The following is a 13,714-nucleotide window of genomic DNA, read 5'->3' on the forward strand; positions in this document are numbered from 1 at the left end:
ATGTTGGTCCCAGGATATTAAAGAGACAAAGTGGGTGAGGTAATATCTCTTATTGGACCAATTTCTGTTGTTCTTCACCAAACAAGGAGCCTCCACTGGAGAAGTAGATAGCATTATGGAACTGGTCACCTGGATACCCAGAGAGAACCTGCTTCAATACAGAAATTGAACCTCCTTTGACTGCACACCTCCAGTTGTCACCTCCCACTCTGCACTGGAACCCATACAGGGTATCCTCAAACAGCTACAACGAATACTGAAAAAAAAATCTTTCCTGAACCTGTATTTCTTTCCTTCAAACACTCCTTCCCTTCTCCCCCCGACCTCCCCAAGTTCATCAGATGCAAGCGCCCCATAGACCAGGACACCAATGGAAAGGGACGATACCGAGCTGCGAGGGATTGCAAGTGCTTTGGAGGATAGGATTAAAATTCAAAATGATCTGGACAAACTGGAGAAATGGTCTGAATAGGATGAAATTCAATCAGAACAAATGCAAAGTACTCTACTTAGGAAGGAACAATCAGTTGCACACATACAAAATGGGAAATGACTGCCTAGGAAGGAGAACTATGGAAAGGGATCTGGAGGTCTTAGTGGACCACAAGCTAAATATGAGTCAACAGTGTAACGCTGTTGCAAAACATCATTCTGGGATGTATTAGCAGGAGTGTTGTAAGCACGATTCGAGAAGTAATTCTTCTGCTCTACTTCACGCTGATTAGGCCTCAACTGGAGTATTGTGTCCAATTCTGGGCACCACATTTCAGGAAGGATGTGGACAAATAGGAGGAAGTCCAGAGAAGAGTGACAAAAATGGTTAAAGGTCTAGAAAACATGACCTCTGAGGAGAGATTGAAAAAAATGGGTTTGTTTAGTTTGGAAAAGAGAAGACTGAGAGGGGACATAAGTTTTCAAGTATGTAAAAGATTGTTACAAGGAGGAGGGAGAAAAATTGTTTTTCTTAACCTCTGAGGGTAGGCAACAATGGGCTTAAATTGCTGCAAGGGAGGTTTAGGTTGAACATTACAAAAAACTTCCTGACTGTCAGGGTGGTTAAGCACTGGAATAAATTGCCTAGGGAGGTTGTGGAATCTTCATTATTGGAGATGTTTAAGAACAGGTTAGACTAACACCTGTCAGGAATGGTCTAGATAATACTTAGTCCTGTGATGAGGTGGGGGACAGGACTAGATGACCTGTCAAGGTCCCTTCCAGTGCTAAGATTCTTTGATTCTAAAGAATCAAATTTGATGGGCTATCACCAGCAGGAGAGTGAATTTGTGTGGGGGGGTGGAGGGTGAGAAAACCTGGATTTGTGCTGGAAATGGCCTAACCTGTTGCTCACTTTAGATAAGCTATTACCAGCAGGACAGTGGGGTGGGAGGAGGTATTGTTTCATATTCTCTGTGTATATATAAAGTCTGCTGCAGTTTCCACGGTATGCATCTGATGAAGTGAGCTGTAGCTCACGAAAGCTCATGCTCAAATAAATTGGTTAGTCTCTAAGGTGCCACAAGGACTCCTTTTCTTTTTGATTCTAAAGTGGCACCAGACCTGCAGACATATCTCCACCACTACAATGATCAATGCTCCCACAACACACCTTTCAATGGATCCCTCACATGTCTATCACAACATGTGGTATACCTCATCCAGTGCACTAAATACCCCAATAAGAACTATGTGGGTGAAACCAGACAACCACTACATTCTCAAATGATAAGACAAAAACACCCTGTCAACTGTGGGTGAACGCTTTTCACAAAGCAATCACTCTATATCTGATCTATCAGTCCTTATCCTCAAAGGAAGCCTGCACAACACTTTCAAAAGATGATCCAGGGAGCCTGAATTCATTTCTCTGATCGACATCAGAAATCATAGACTGATCAGTGACATTGGATTTATGGCTTATTACAACAACCAATAACCAACTGACTCCTTCCTTTTGTCCTATGACTGCAGAGGTGTTAACGGGCCATTCTACCTTGAATGGTCCCTTAGAATGTATGCTAACTACTCATGTTAAACAACCTGTTCTACCTTGCAATTAGCTGTTGCACTTGGAGTACCTTTCCAAGACCTGAAGAAGAGCTCTGTGTGGCTCCAACGCTTGTCTCTTTTATCAACAGAAGTTGGTCCAATAAAAGATATTACTTTACCCACCATGTGTCTCTAGGAATATTAGTCATAGGTAGCAGCATAAGGGTTAATATTGTCATAAAAGTTCCATTAAGATTATCAAATTTATTTGAGAACTTGTCAGATGTGGTGGAGTCTTAAAGATGAACTGTAAAAGATTTTAAAAAAATAATTAAAAATTCCAAGTCCTTCCCAGAATATGTATTCTAGAGTTCTGGGGGCTTCCCTCTCTCCCCACTCTCCAAAAGCTGGAGACAAACTCCTAAAGAGTAAAGATTGCAGTTCTGTTATAGGTAATATCCCCAACTCTGCTCCTGAAAGGTTTAATATTTTTTAAAAAACAAGTTTTTCATTTTTATGTTTCACTTGGGGAAAAAAAAGGTACATTCACATCATACACCCCCTTTTTAAGGAGAACACTTTAAGTGTACCTCAGATTGCCAACACATTAAAGGTCTTAAAAAAAACCCCAACCAAACAAAAACCACACCACCTAGGCCACTGATTTTTTTTTTTTTAAATTTTGTGTGTGTGTGTCTATTGCTTGAGTGGTCACTTAAGGCAAGGTTTACTGTATTCTGTTATTGATCTGGAATCTTGAATAGTGTGTTCACATTACTTTTTAATAAAGCATTTCAGTTAGACATTGACTAATCCAGGATGCTTGGCAGAAATCTATTGGCATCTGATCTGCATAATGTACAGCAGTATGGGCCCTGGAAATGAAGAAATCTTAGCAATGTAAGACTTAAGTACAGCTTTATTAAATCTCTTCTGAGAACTGGAGTGAACCTGTTGGATGTTTGTGAGAATTCAGTGAGATTGCAGATTAACAAAGTAAGAATTAACGCAGTTCTGCTGGAACAAAAAGAGAACTTTCATAGCTTTTTTATCTCCAATTTTTCTTCCCACTCTTAACAGAATGCTTGAACTGTTGCTTGTTAAGGATGGATTAACAAAGCTGAACTTGAACTCTTTCTGAGAGTTATAAGGTAGCACTGAGAATTACAGCATTGGTAATAAGTGGTGAATTTTTGCACTAAGCATTATTATTTTCTCTTGTTTCTAGATGAAGACTGTTAGTGTGGCCTTAGTTTTGTGCCTAAACGTAGGTGTTGACCCTCCTGATGTGGTGAAGACAACTCCCTGTGCGCGTCTGGAGTGCTGGATAGGTAAGCTGACTGAATATCTTTGGCAACAGTTTGGAAATGTTGCTTTGTCTCATTAATGCTCAGGTGTATGAGCTCATTGCAGCCCCACCAGCATGTGTTTCCTGAGCTAAAGGTAGGTTCAACAAAAGAAAATCTGACATCTGATTTGAATATGTCGGTGTAAATAAGATCTTGTCTACACTACACAATTACAGGTTTAGAGTAGCAGCCATGTTAGTCCGTATCCGCGAAAAAGAACAGGAGTACTTGTGGCACCTTAGAGACTAACAAATTTATTAGAGCATAAGCTTTTGTGGGCTACAGCCCACTTCATCAGAAGCATAGAATGGAACATTATAGTAAGAAGATTTTATTTACACACACACACACACACACAGAAGGTGGAAGTTGCCATACAAACTGTAAGAGGCTAGTTAATTAATTAGGTCAACATAAGCTGCCTTGTGACAACCTAGCTGTGGAAGTATCTTTACTTAAGTTTGGCTCCTGCCAATGTAAGTGCCTTTCTATGCTGATTTAGTAACACCACTTTCCTGAGCGGCATAGAGTTATATTCGGTGTAATTAGGTCGACAGTGTCAGTGTAGACACTGCGTTACTTACATGGGCTGTAAATGGCCTCCTTGAGCCATCCCATAATGCCCCACACTGGCAATACAGTCGACACAGGTGTGTCTGGTAAGGATGCGCGCTGCCAACACAAGGAGCCAAGTGTGCGCGCACACAAGCGATTTAATAACTGTGGTGGCTGTATGCTGACATAAGTTATGAGGACATAATTTGGTAGTGTAGAAATGGCTTTAGGCAATTATTTCCCCAACAGTAAGTGCTGTGGTATGCGCTACTTCCTGGTTTATTCCAAAATGCAACATGTGGAGGAAAAAGATGATTCTGTTAGCTGTTTATTTTTTTTAGGTTTACAAAGTGCCTAAGTAAAGCGCTAGATGGTTACATTTTAAAAAGACCATGTCCTAAAAAACTCTTTGGCTATTTTGGATTGGGGGCATGAATTTAGAAGATAAGGTGTTGTACTTAAAGTACCGCACAGGATCTTTTCAGGGGGAATAAGGCAAAATGCCACATTTATTGGTAATACATGTATCAATCAACACTGTATCATATGCATATGTTATATATTACACTCATATACATTCTTAAAAGACTGCTTACGTTTAAACATTTTCTAGTAGACCCAACCTCCTACTGGGGCTAAAATAGCACTGCTTATCCTCTTCACTCTTATTTACCAATACTTCTTTTCCTGGAGTGAGAAATTTAATTCTCCTCCCTTCTTCCTCATGCCAGCACTCTACGACTGGGGGAGTGAGACAGCTACATCTTCTCCTCTCTTTACCCGGGCTTCAGCCACTGGGGTCGTGCACACCTTTAATGATTGATCACTTTTTAATACTTTTCAATGTTTATGATCACTTTTCCATACTACTTAATACTTTTCCGTTACTCAATATCGAAGTTAGTTTCATTACTAAATAAATGCTCGTGGTACCTTTCCCCCTTTTGCAATTCTCCACCAAAATTTTGTACTTAAAGTACCGCACAGGATCTTTTCAGGGGGAATAAGGGAAAATGCCACATTTATTGGTAATACATGTATCAATCAAACATTTATCATATGCATATGATATATATCAGCGGTTCTCAAAGCTGGTCCGCCACTTATTCAGAGAAAGCCCTGGCAGGCCGGACCAGTTTGTTTACCTGCCGCGTCCGCAGGTTCGGCCGATTGCGGCTCCCACTGGCTGCTGTTCGCCGCTACAGGCCAATGGGGGCTGCGTGAAGGGCAGCCAGCATGTCCCTTGGCCCATGCCGCTTCCCGCAGCCCCCATTGACCTGGAGCGGTGAACCGCGGCCAGTGGGAGCTGCGATTGGCCGAACCTGCGGACGCGGCAGGTAAACAAACCGGTCCGGCCTGCCAGGGCTTTCTCTGAATAAGTGGTGGACCAGCTTTGAGAACCGCTGATATATATTACACTCATACACTCAAATATACACACAAGCATACTCCGTCTTGTTGTTGTTACCAACTAGTTGCTCCCCTTAACTTCACTGGCCAGGTGAGTTAGATGGGGTGAGGGTGGAGCCGGGCTTCTGCCGATCCGGATCGATGCTCCAATGTTGACAAGACGAGACCCAGAGTCATCTGCAGACACCTCACATTTATAGCAGCTTCCCTCTCATGCAAATCTGTCCCAGATTCAAAATCTGGGTCAGTGTCCATTGGTCCTTTGTGCTGCTTCCCCCTGGGTGTTGTCCCAATGCTGCAGAGAGGGTGTTCCCAAAAGAAGGTGCTTGCTTCTAACACCCAAGGCCGTCAGTATGTCTGATCTTCTTTAGTGAGCCCACTTGACAAGTTTTATTGTTCTTGGTCCTGGCTTCCATCCCCTCTCCAACTGTTGCAGCTCTCTGTAGATGCCTGCCTTCCATGCCTTTCTCATTCACATGTCATTCATTCAACAGGGCAATTGATTACAAAGTGCGGGGGAGATTTTATTCTACTCTAGCAAAAAGACATTTTTCTTCTACCTTTAATTATACTATCTTAGGGGCTATAACGTGTTATCAAGGTTCAATACAAAGTTTCTATATAAGGATCTGATACAAACTTCCTATATCAAAGGACTTGATAGAAAGTTGTATGAAAATAGAGGTTATATGTGGATAGGTTTAATACAAGGTTATATGAAGAGACATAATACCAAGTCATATGAAAGTTATGTGAAGATGCTTAATGCAGAGATTTATCTGCAAAGGATCCTTCCCAGAAACCATCCTGCTGACAGCCCTTACTCTTATGACTGTGTGCTTCGTTACTGTGGTGGTGGATACCTGTCTCTGGCCTTTTAATGGAAAATGGGGATTTCCCCCATGTTTTGGGGCAAAAGTTAGATTGCTGTCAAATTCGTCTCGTGCTAATAATGTTGGGATGTGAAGTATTTCTCATGTGCAAGCTGTCTAACAGCTGTGTGTTTTTTAACTGGAAGTCGAAAATGTCTAGCCTCATCAGTAAATGAAACCGAAAGGCATGGCATCTAGAACTTGGAATCTTGGGGCTTACAACAGACTGAAGCAAATTCTCCATTGTACAGAGTTCCTGGTTTTCAAAATTGGCTTTCTCTTGTTTCCACCCTCACTGAAACTGGTATTCAACTTTTCTTACCAAAGATGTCAAAAATGCTGAAGATGTTAAAGTAGTTAAAAAGCACTGAACATGCACCCACAAATGTATTCCAATGCACCAGATGTATTTGCTGGAATGAGCAGTTCGTAGCATTAATTTCTTGAGTGAAATATGAAACTCATCAAAAACTAAATTGGGTGGGGACAGGACAAAATGAACAATCAGGACTCCTCCAAATATGATGATTAGTGATTGACAACCGCAAGAAAAATTGAGTACAGTTCTTTTGTTTTAATTTAAAATATATAAAAGTGCCTTTTACACTTTTACATAAATTTTAAATAGTCCCATAAAACCTTTACTGCAATGTTGTTTTGAGATAACAAAAGCATGGATTATGGTAACAACTCCTTGTTATGAAAGAATCCTTCATAACATTTTGGCTAGCTGCCGGTGGAGGGGGGAGAGCCATCCTGGGTAGTGCTGTTATAGTGTCATTTAACAGGAGTTAGGATTGAGTTTAGAGTCCTAATCTTGTGAACTCTAGTAGTAGATGGCCGGCACACTCAATCAAAAAGTCAGATGCAGTTCTTATCATGCTTCCTGGATACTTCCCTGAAACGATCAGAATTACTTTGGTCTTTGCCATCTAGCCTTCATTCAGAACCTCCTAATGTCAACCAGACATCAGGGAAGTCATTGAGAGCTAACTGTCGTCATCATCATCAGGTACCTTATCCCATGCTTCTTCACTAACCCTTCCACAAGCCCAGTGTACACATTGCACAGGAAGGGAGACAAACTAGAACCTTGGATGAGCAAATGCCCCAAACTAGCCTCTGGAAATTCTGCTTGAGGACAAACTGAGCCATCCAAGAGGAGCACTACCCACTTGTGATGTGGTCTGCTAGCAAGTCAACGCCAGCTGATGATTGATGGTGTCCACATTGTGTTTGCATGTTGTAGTCCATAGTGCTGCTGAAACTTCAGAGTTAAAATTATAGCATTAAAGCTTAGAGGCTTATTGACAAAATACGACATTTTAAGGGCTGTACTATAACTGCCAAGGCCCACTGCTTTGAATGTGCTTGTGAATTGTTTTGTAAGACGATTCTGTGGACTAACCCTTGCTGCTGTGGCAGTCTTATCCAGACACCTTTGGTGCTTAGCTAATAAATTAAAAAACATGGAGTCTAAAGAGTGATTAGGTAATTCTTCCTTCCCTTTGCCTTTCCTTGAATCTGTCCCATGTATCTCCCTGGAATGAGAGTTGAAGGAAGTATGCAGTTATGAATGCTAGCAAGGTGAGGGACTGGTGTGCATATCTCTGTTAATTTGCCCTCAATGAGCAGAGAAACATGGCTGAACTTGTTTCCTATTTGTCTTCATGAAAACGAAGATTCGGCTTCTACTCCAGGTAATACACACTGTTTCCATAATGCTTCCTTTGCTTTTTAGAGGAATGACACCTGTCCTTTCTTGTTTTGTTTTGTTTTGTTTTATGGTCAGACATTAAATGCCACTACAGTAATGAAGAAAATGCCATCCTAGAAGATGCATGCCCTGTAGCATGCAAAGAAAAATCTCTGTTTAAAAGTGCTATAAATGAGCTGAATGCTGAACAGGGGGAGATGTAATTCTGCAGAAATCTCTTTTTATATATACACCACCGAATAGAAGTTGTGCATCAAAGCAAGGCAGGAATATGTAGAGAGGTTTGTCAGGGCCTTTGTTTGGAAATGCAATAACTATAAAGCTGTGCTCGATATACATAAAGAAATGCCCATTTTCGTCCATTTATTTAAAATGTCAGAGCATGTGTCTGTAAAAGTCACAAGAAAATGAAAGTGTTTCTGCATGAGCTCTTTGTCCCTCCTCCCTGCCAAAAATGCTGCAGCCATTGGGACCGCCATGCAAACTGTAAAATTATAATTGCTACAGCCTTTACCAGCTTCAGTTGTTGGTCTTATTTTGTAACTAAATGGAAAGATTACTGCCTCTTCCCTATCTCAGTAAAGAGAAAATATAATATATTGACTTATTCCTGTATAATAAAATCAATAACTAAAATTATAAAGAGGTTCTCTTCATCTCTTCACAAATGCCACTCCCTGTGCACATTGCCATCTAATTAGTCAAATTCTGCCAAGGCTATCGCTATTTTCAAGCGTTAGTATGAGGTTTGATAATGTCAGTCCTGTTGTTCAGCATGAAGTCCTCCAGAAGGCACAGGTTAGCCCATAGTGGGTGAGTAAACTTTTTAAAAAGTTACTTATTGAATGTGCCTAGTCTCCCTGGTTTCCAACCTCTGATTATTAACCCCTTCATTGGCTGGTTTTATAGAGTGGCACCAAGTTCATTATTTTTGTACAAGGTTATGAAAGGACCTCATTAAAAATGCTTGTAACCCCTGAGGCATTCCAAAGCCCACAGTACACATGGCTTCATTAAGTGAAACTAAAGTATTGTTCATTAGGCCTTTTATGCATTTTCATAAATTCAGCTTGAACTGTTAAGTAATCCGGTATGATTGCCAGTGTGTTTTGTTTTTTAATCAAAGGGGTACTGTGGTAGCACATTTGTATAGTTAACCTGCTATCAGTATTTCTTTGATGAAGTCTGAGAGGTTTTTGAAGATTTATTATTCACCAGTTCCAAAGGGCTTGTGGTTGAAATTTGGCTTAAATGACAATAGGCTGAGTGCAGCTTTTCCACAGTTTGCTTGTTTTCAGAATAGTGGAGAAAATACATTGTTGCAGTTTAAAATAGAGGTTTTTTTACCTAGAGACTATATTGGTGACTGTTGGAACTGCAGGATCATTCGTGCAGAGTGCCCTGCTTTTGCATTAAAGGAGCTTTTGCATTAAAGGGCTGATCTTCCCCAAAGAAATAAATTGGCTAAACTTTCATTAATTTCTGAATAGGGGCCTATCAAATTCAAGGTCCATTTTGGTCAATTTCGTGGTCATAGGATTTTAAAAAATCATAAATTTCATGATTTCAGCTATTTAAATCTGAAATTTCACAGTGTTATAATTGCAGGGGTCCTGACCCAGGAAGGAGTTGTGGGGGAGAGGGTCCAGGAGGTTATTGTAGGGGGGGTTGCGGTACGGCCACCCTTACTTCTGCGCTGCTGCTGGTCAGGTGCTGCCTTCAGAGCTGGGCAACTGGAACGCAGCGGCTGCTGGCGGGGAGCCCAGCTCTGAAGGCAGAGCTGCCGCCAGCAGCAGCATCACAGAAGTAAGGGTGGCCTGGTATGGTGCTGTCTGCAGAGCTGGGCCCTCAGTCAGCAGCCACCACTCTCCGTCCGCCCCGCTCTGAAGGCAGCAGTGCAGAAGTAAGAGTGGCATCGTATGGTGTTGCCACCCTTACTTCTGCGCTGCTGCTGACGGGGTGCTGCCTGCAGAGCTGGGCACCTAGCCAGCAGCCGTCGCTCTGCAGCTGCCCAGCTCTGAAGTCAACACAGAAGCAATACCATGACTCCCCTAAAATAATCTTGTGACACCCCCCGCAACTCCCTTTTGGGTCAGAAGTCCAATTAGAGAAATGCTAGTCTCCCCCATGAAATCTGTATAGTCTAGGGTAAAAGCACACAAAAGCTAGATTTCATGGTGGGAGACCAGATTTTTACATATTTTTCTTGGCCGTGAATTTGGTAGGGCCCTATTTGTGAAGCAAGGCCTGACCTTGAATTTATGTAGCTAGCTCTTCTTGGATAAAACTGAATGGGAAAGCCCATGGATTTTCTTCTCTTTGCATCTCTTCTAAAATCTCAGTGCTTGCAAAAGGATTAATGATTCATCTCCCAAAATGCCTAAGAAATAAACCTTTTTATGAAGAAAAAAACGGTATATTTAAACGTTAGTGTTGATTTTTGGTATATACAGCTACCCTGCTGCCCACCTTGGCAACTGTTTGTGTACACTGTTGACATCTGCCTGGCAATAGCCAGAAAGAGCTTTGAGCAGCTAGAGTCCTGCCTGCTATTTGACCTTGACATCTTGGCCAAGTATTATTTGAAGTGGTGACAGAACCTAAATGTGCTTTCCATCTCACTAGCAGATTAGCTTATTTACAGCTACAGATCCTTCTGAACAATCAGCCAATCATTTTTGAACTGTACCCTACTTATTTGGGGATGAAGCCTGACTGCTCTCTGTCCTTTCAATAACACAACGAGAAGATGTGCTAAAATCCAGTTGAGATTCGCATTGCTCCGTGGGCTTGCCAGCTACTCCTGGGGCTTCAGTGCTGCACCCTTATAGATATCTACCATATCCTCATTATTGCACCTGTTGAATACTGTGCCGCAGTCTGGGGCTCCAGTAGTCATTGTGGCTAGTTGGACTCGATCAACCCTGCCCTTTGTATCCTTACTTTTGCGATGTGGACAGTTCCAGTCTCCTACCTTCCACTCATGGCTAGCATTGCTCCCCCTGGTGGTTAAATATGAAGGCAGAGCCCTGGCCACATTATTGTGTGCAGGCAATTGTTCAAACAGCTTACTTCACAATTTCATCTCAAAGCCATATCGAAAACACTGGGGCTGACGTCGGATGCCCTTTTACTGAAATAGTTGAGCCTCTCAAATGTTACGAATTACACCTGAGAGGACACGCACACAAATGCTGCGTATTACACCTGGTAGGACACGCACAGTTCGAATCTAGGCTGAGGCACATAAACAAAGTCCACAACTGCAGAGTTCCCAAAAGACACTAAGTTTATTACGCTCGAGCGTGGTGCCCCCCGGTAGCCAGGAGGGGACCCTAAATACAGATTATACAAAGGTTATATACTTTTTAGCAAAGCATGTTGCCCTCGTGCATTGGAAACCTTAGCCAATAAACAAACCCTTGTCTTATCTACCACCTATCCCTGCTTGGTGCGTTCCTCGTGCTATATCAGTATGTTAATTACACAGCATGGTCCTAAAGCCATGCATCAGTAACCTTTATTATCAGGATGGGAGGCCTCACATCAAGTCCAAGAGACAGGGAGTTAGAGACTGACAAAAACCAGATACTGGGAGTCAAGGCAGGCTGGAGACAAGGAGGAGGATTTTCACAGGGATTCAGTATCTAAGGATCACTCCTCCTGGTGTATGATGTGCTGGCATTTAAACAATGGTGGGCCCCAAACCAAAATGGAGTCATGTGCTAACTTTTCCTTAACACAAACGGTATGTTGGACGCAACCTTTCTAGGGAACAATGGCAACAAGTGATATGGGACTATATTTTGGATCTATGGCGCATTTCTTGGCAGATAGACAACTCAGATCTGCGTCTCCTTGTCTCTCTAGATCAGATTGTGTATGCCCCTCAGAACAATCATATGAATCGGAAGATCCTTCTTGTTATAACAGGAGATGTTGTAATTGCAGGTGGTTTAACTTACATCTTTACTGGTGGGGCTTCCTGAGCTCCCCATCCTTCCCCTGGGGAGCTCAAGAACAAACAGTGTGCCATCTGGTTATGGATTGCTCGATCATCTTGTTGGTGGAGGGTGCACTTGATGTCCACAGATGCTGCTGCTGTGATAGGGGCTATGTCACTTTCTTAACATCTAGTTAGTTGTTTTTGCTGTTAGAAGCCATATGCCAGAAAAAGCTTTTGGTCTGGTAAGAAAATCTCAGTAACCATAAAAAAAAAAACCTTTAGCTTCCCCCATACTTTATAAAGTGGTGTTATGAAATTCTGGTGCTGGAGGTATGCAATGGAGTATTTATGCTAAAGAAAACACTAATATGACTTCATCAGTTTTATGAACCTTGCTTTTTGAATCAACAAGATTCTACATTAAACTGGCCAGTACTAGCTTCTAGATTCTTGATACTCATTGTGGCCAGTTACACGGCCATGGGCTTTGAGTAAAGCAGATAAACAGCAGCTGAAATTGCCAAGTATATTGGAACAGTGATTTTCCAGTGTCTAGGGAGATGAACTTTGTGCTCAAAAGTATAAAAAGCTTTAAAAAGGAGTTAACCAAATCTCTGTTAATAAACCTTTTCTGAGTATTAATATAAAATCTAGGTCCTCTCACTGCCATTGTTCCCCTCCCTTACCCCCAAGATTGGTGTATTTTTTGTTGTTGGCTCTTATTTAATATTCAAAGATTTAATATTTAAAAACCTAAAGTTACGCCTCACATTTTTCCTAAGAAGATTTTGACTTCCCACTTTGAGGAAAAAATGTTCTTATTGCAAGTTATTGCAGACAGTGCTGCTCTTCAATTCAGTATAACAGTAGATAAACCTGGGGTCAATTCCTATGGATACTGCCCTTAGGTAACTATGGTGAAAAACTTTGTGAATGAATTTGAAACTGATGGTTTTACCTTAAAATAAATATCTTGAATCATGAAAGAAGCCTGTCTTAGACTATCATGAAAATATTTTATTACATGCACTAGCCAGGAGGCTGAAAGTGAGGAAAACTTTATTCTCTCTCTCAAAAAGGTTGTAGACCAGGGGTAGGCAACTTATGGCACGTGTGCCGAAGGCAGCATGCGAGCTGATTTTCAGTGGCACTCACACTGCCCGGGTCCTGGCCACCGGTCTCAGGGGCTATGCTGCTGGCCTGGATTACCGGCCGCCGGCCCCCTGCCAACTGGGGTTCTGTCCACCGGCCCCGCTCAGCCTGCTGCCGGCCCCAGGTCCCGGCCACCAGTCCTGGCCGCCGATCTGGGGCTCTGCAGCTGCCCCCAGCTGTGGCCCACTGGCTCCAGCCTGGGGCAGTGAGGGGTACAGACAGGGGAAAGAGGGGGCACAGTTCACACCCACCTTAAAAATTCTTCTAGCGCCACTGTACTGGGATATTTTTAAGTCCTGATTTGCTGCTTACATCACGATCATGCCACGTGGAACAGCGCGCTGCGTTGGATGTTGAGATTAGAATGTACATGCAGGAACTGGAATCAGGATTTTCTTACAGATTTCCAGATTTCCAACGATTTGGCCCAATGCTTTCTTTTCTAATTAAACCTGAAAAGTTCAAAGAAAGCGACTTGGATTTGACTGTATTGCAGTGGATGAGTGTTGAAGATTTCAAAATGCAGCCCATTCAGTTAAAAAGCTCAGAATTGTGGGCATCAAAGTCTGTTCTGACCTGCTGGAGGTCTATGCCAGTGAAATTTAACTGTTCGAAGAAAATTGCGTTTGCAATGCTTTCAGCATTTGGATCTACATACCTGTGTGAACAGGTATTTTCACACATGAAATCTGTCCTCTGTCCCTCTCGGAGCCGGTTAACAACTGAT

General features: G+C 42.2%; 1 protein-coding gene across 3 annotated transcripts in view; it reads left to right on the forward strand.

Moving 5' to 3' along the window:
• RPTOR (regulatory associated protein of MTOR complex 1) overlaps nucleotides 1-13,714 on the forward strand; it is a 308,191-nt gene that overhangs the window by 38,905 nt on the left and 255,572 nt on the right. For all 3 annotated transcript variants that reach the window (XM_077833284.1, XM_077833285.1, XM_077833286.1), the window contains exon 2: nucleotides 3,215-3,317. In XM_077833284.1, coding sequence (XP_077689410.1) covers nucleotides 3,215-3,317 — 103 coding nt within the window. The remainder of the gene's footprint in view (nucleotides 1-3,214; nucleotides 3,318-13,714) is intronic.

The sequence above is a fragment of the Eretmochelys imbricata genome, chromosome 14 (genome assembly GCF_965152235.1).
Source record: "Eretmochelys imbricata isolate rEreImb1 chromosome 14, rEreImb1.hap1, whole genome shotgun sequence".
Taxonomy (NCBI): domain Eukaryota; kingdom Metazoa; phylum Chordata; order Testudines; family Cheloniidae; genus Eretmochelys; species Eretmochelys imbricata.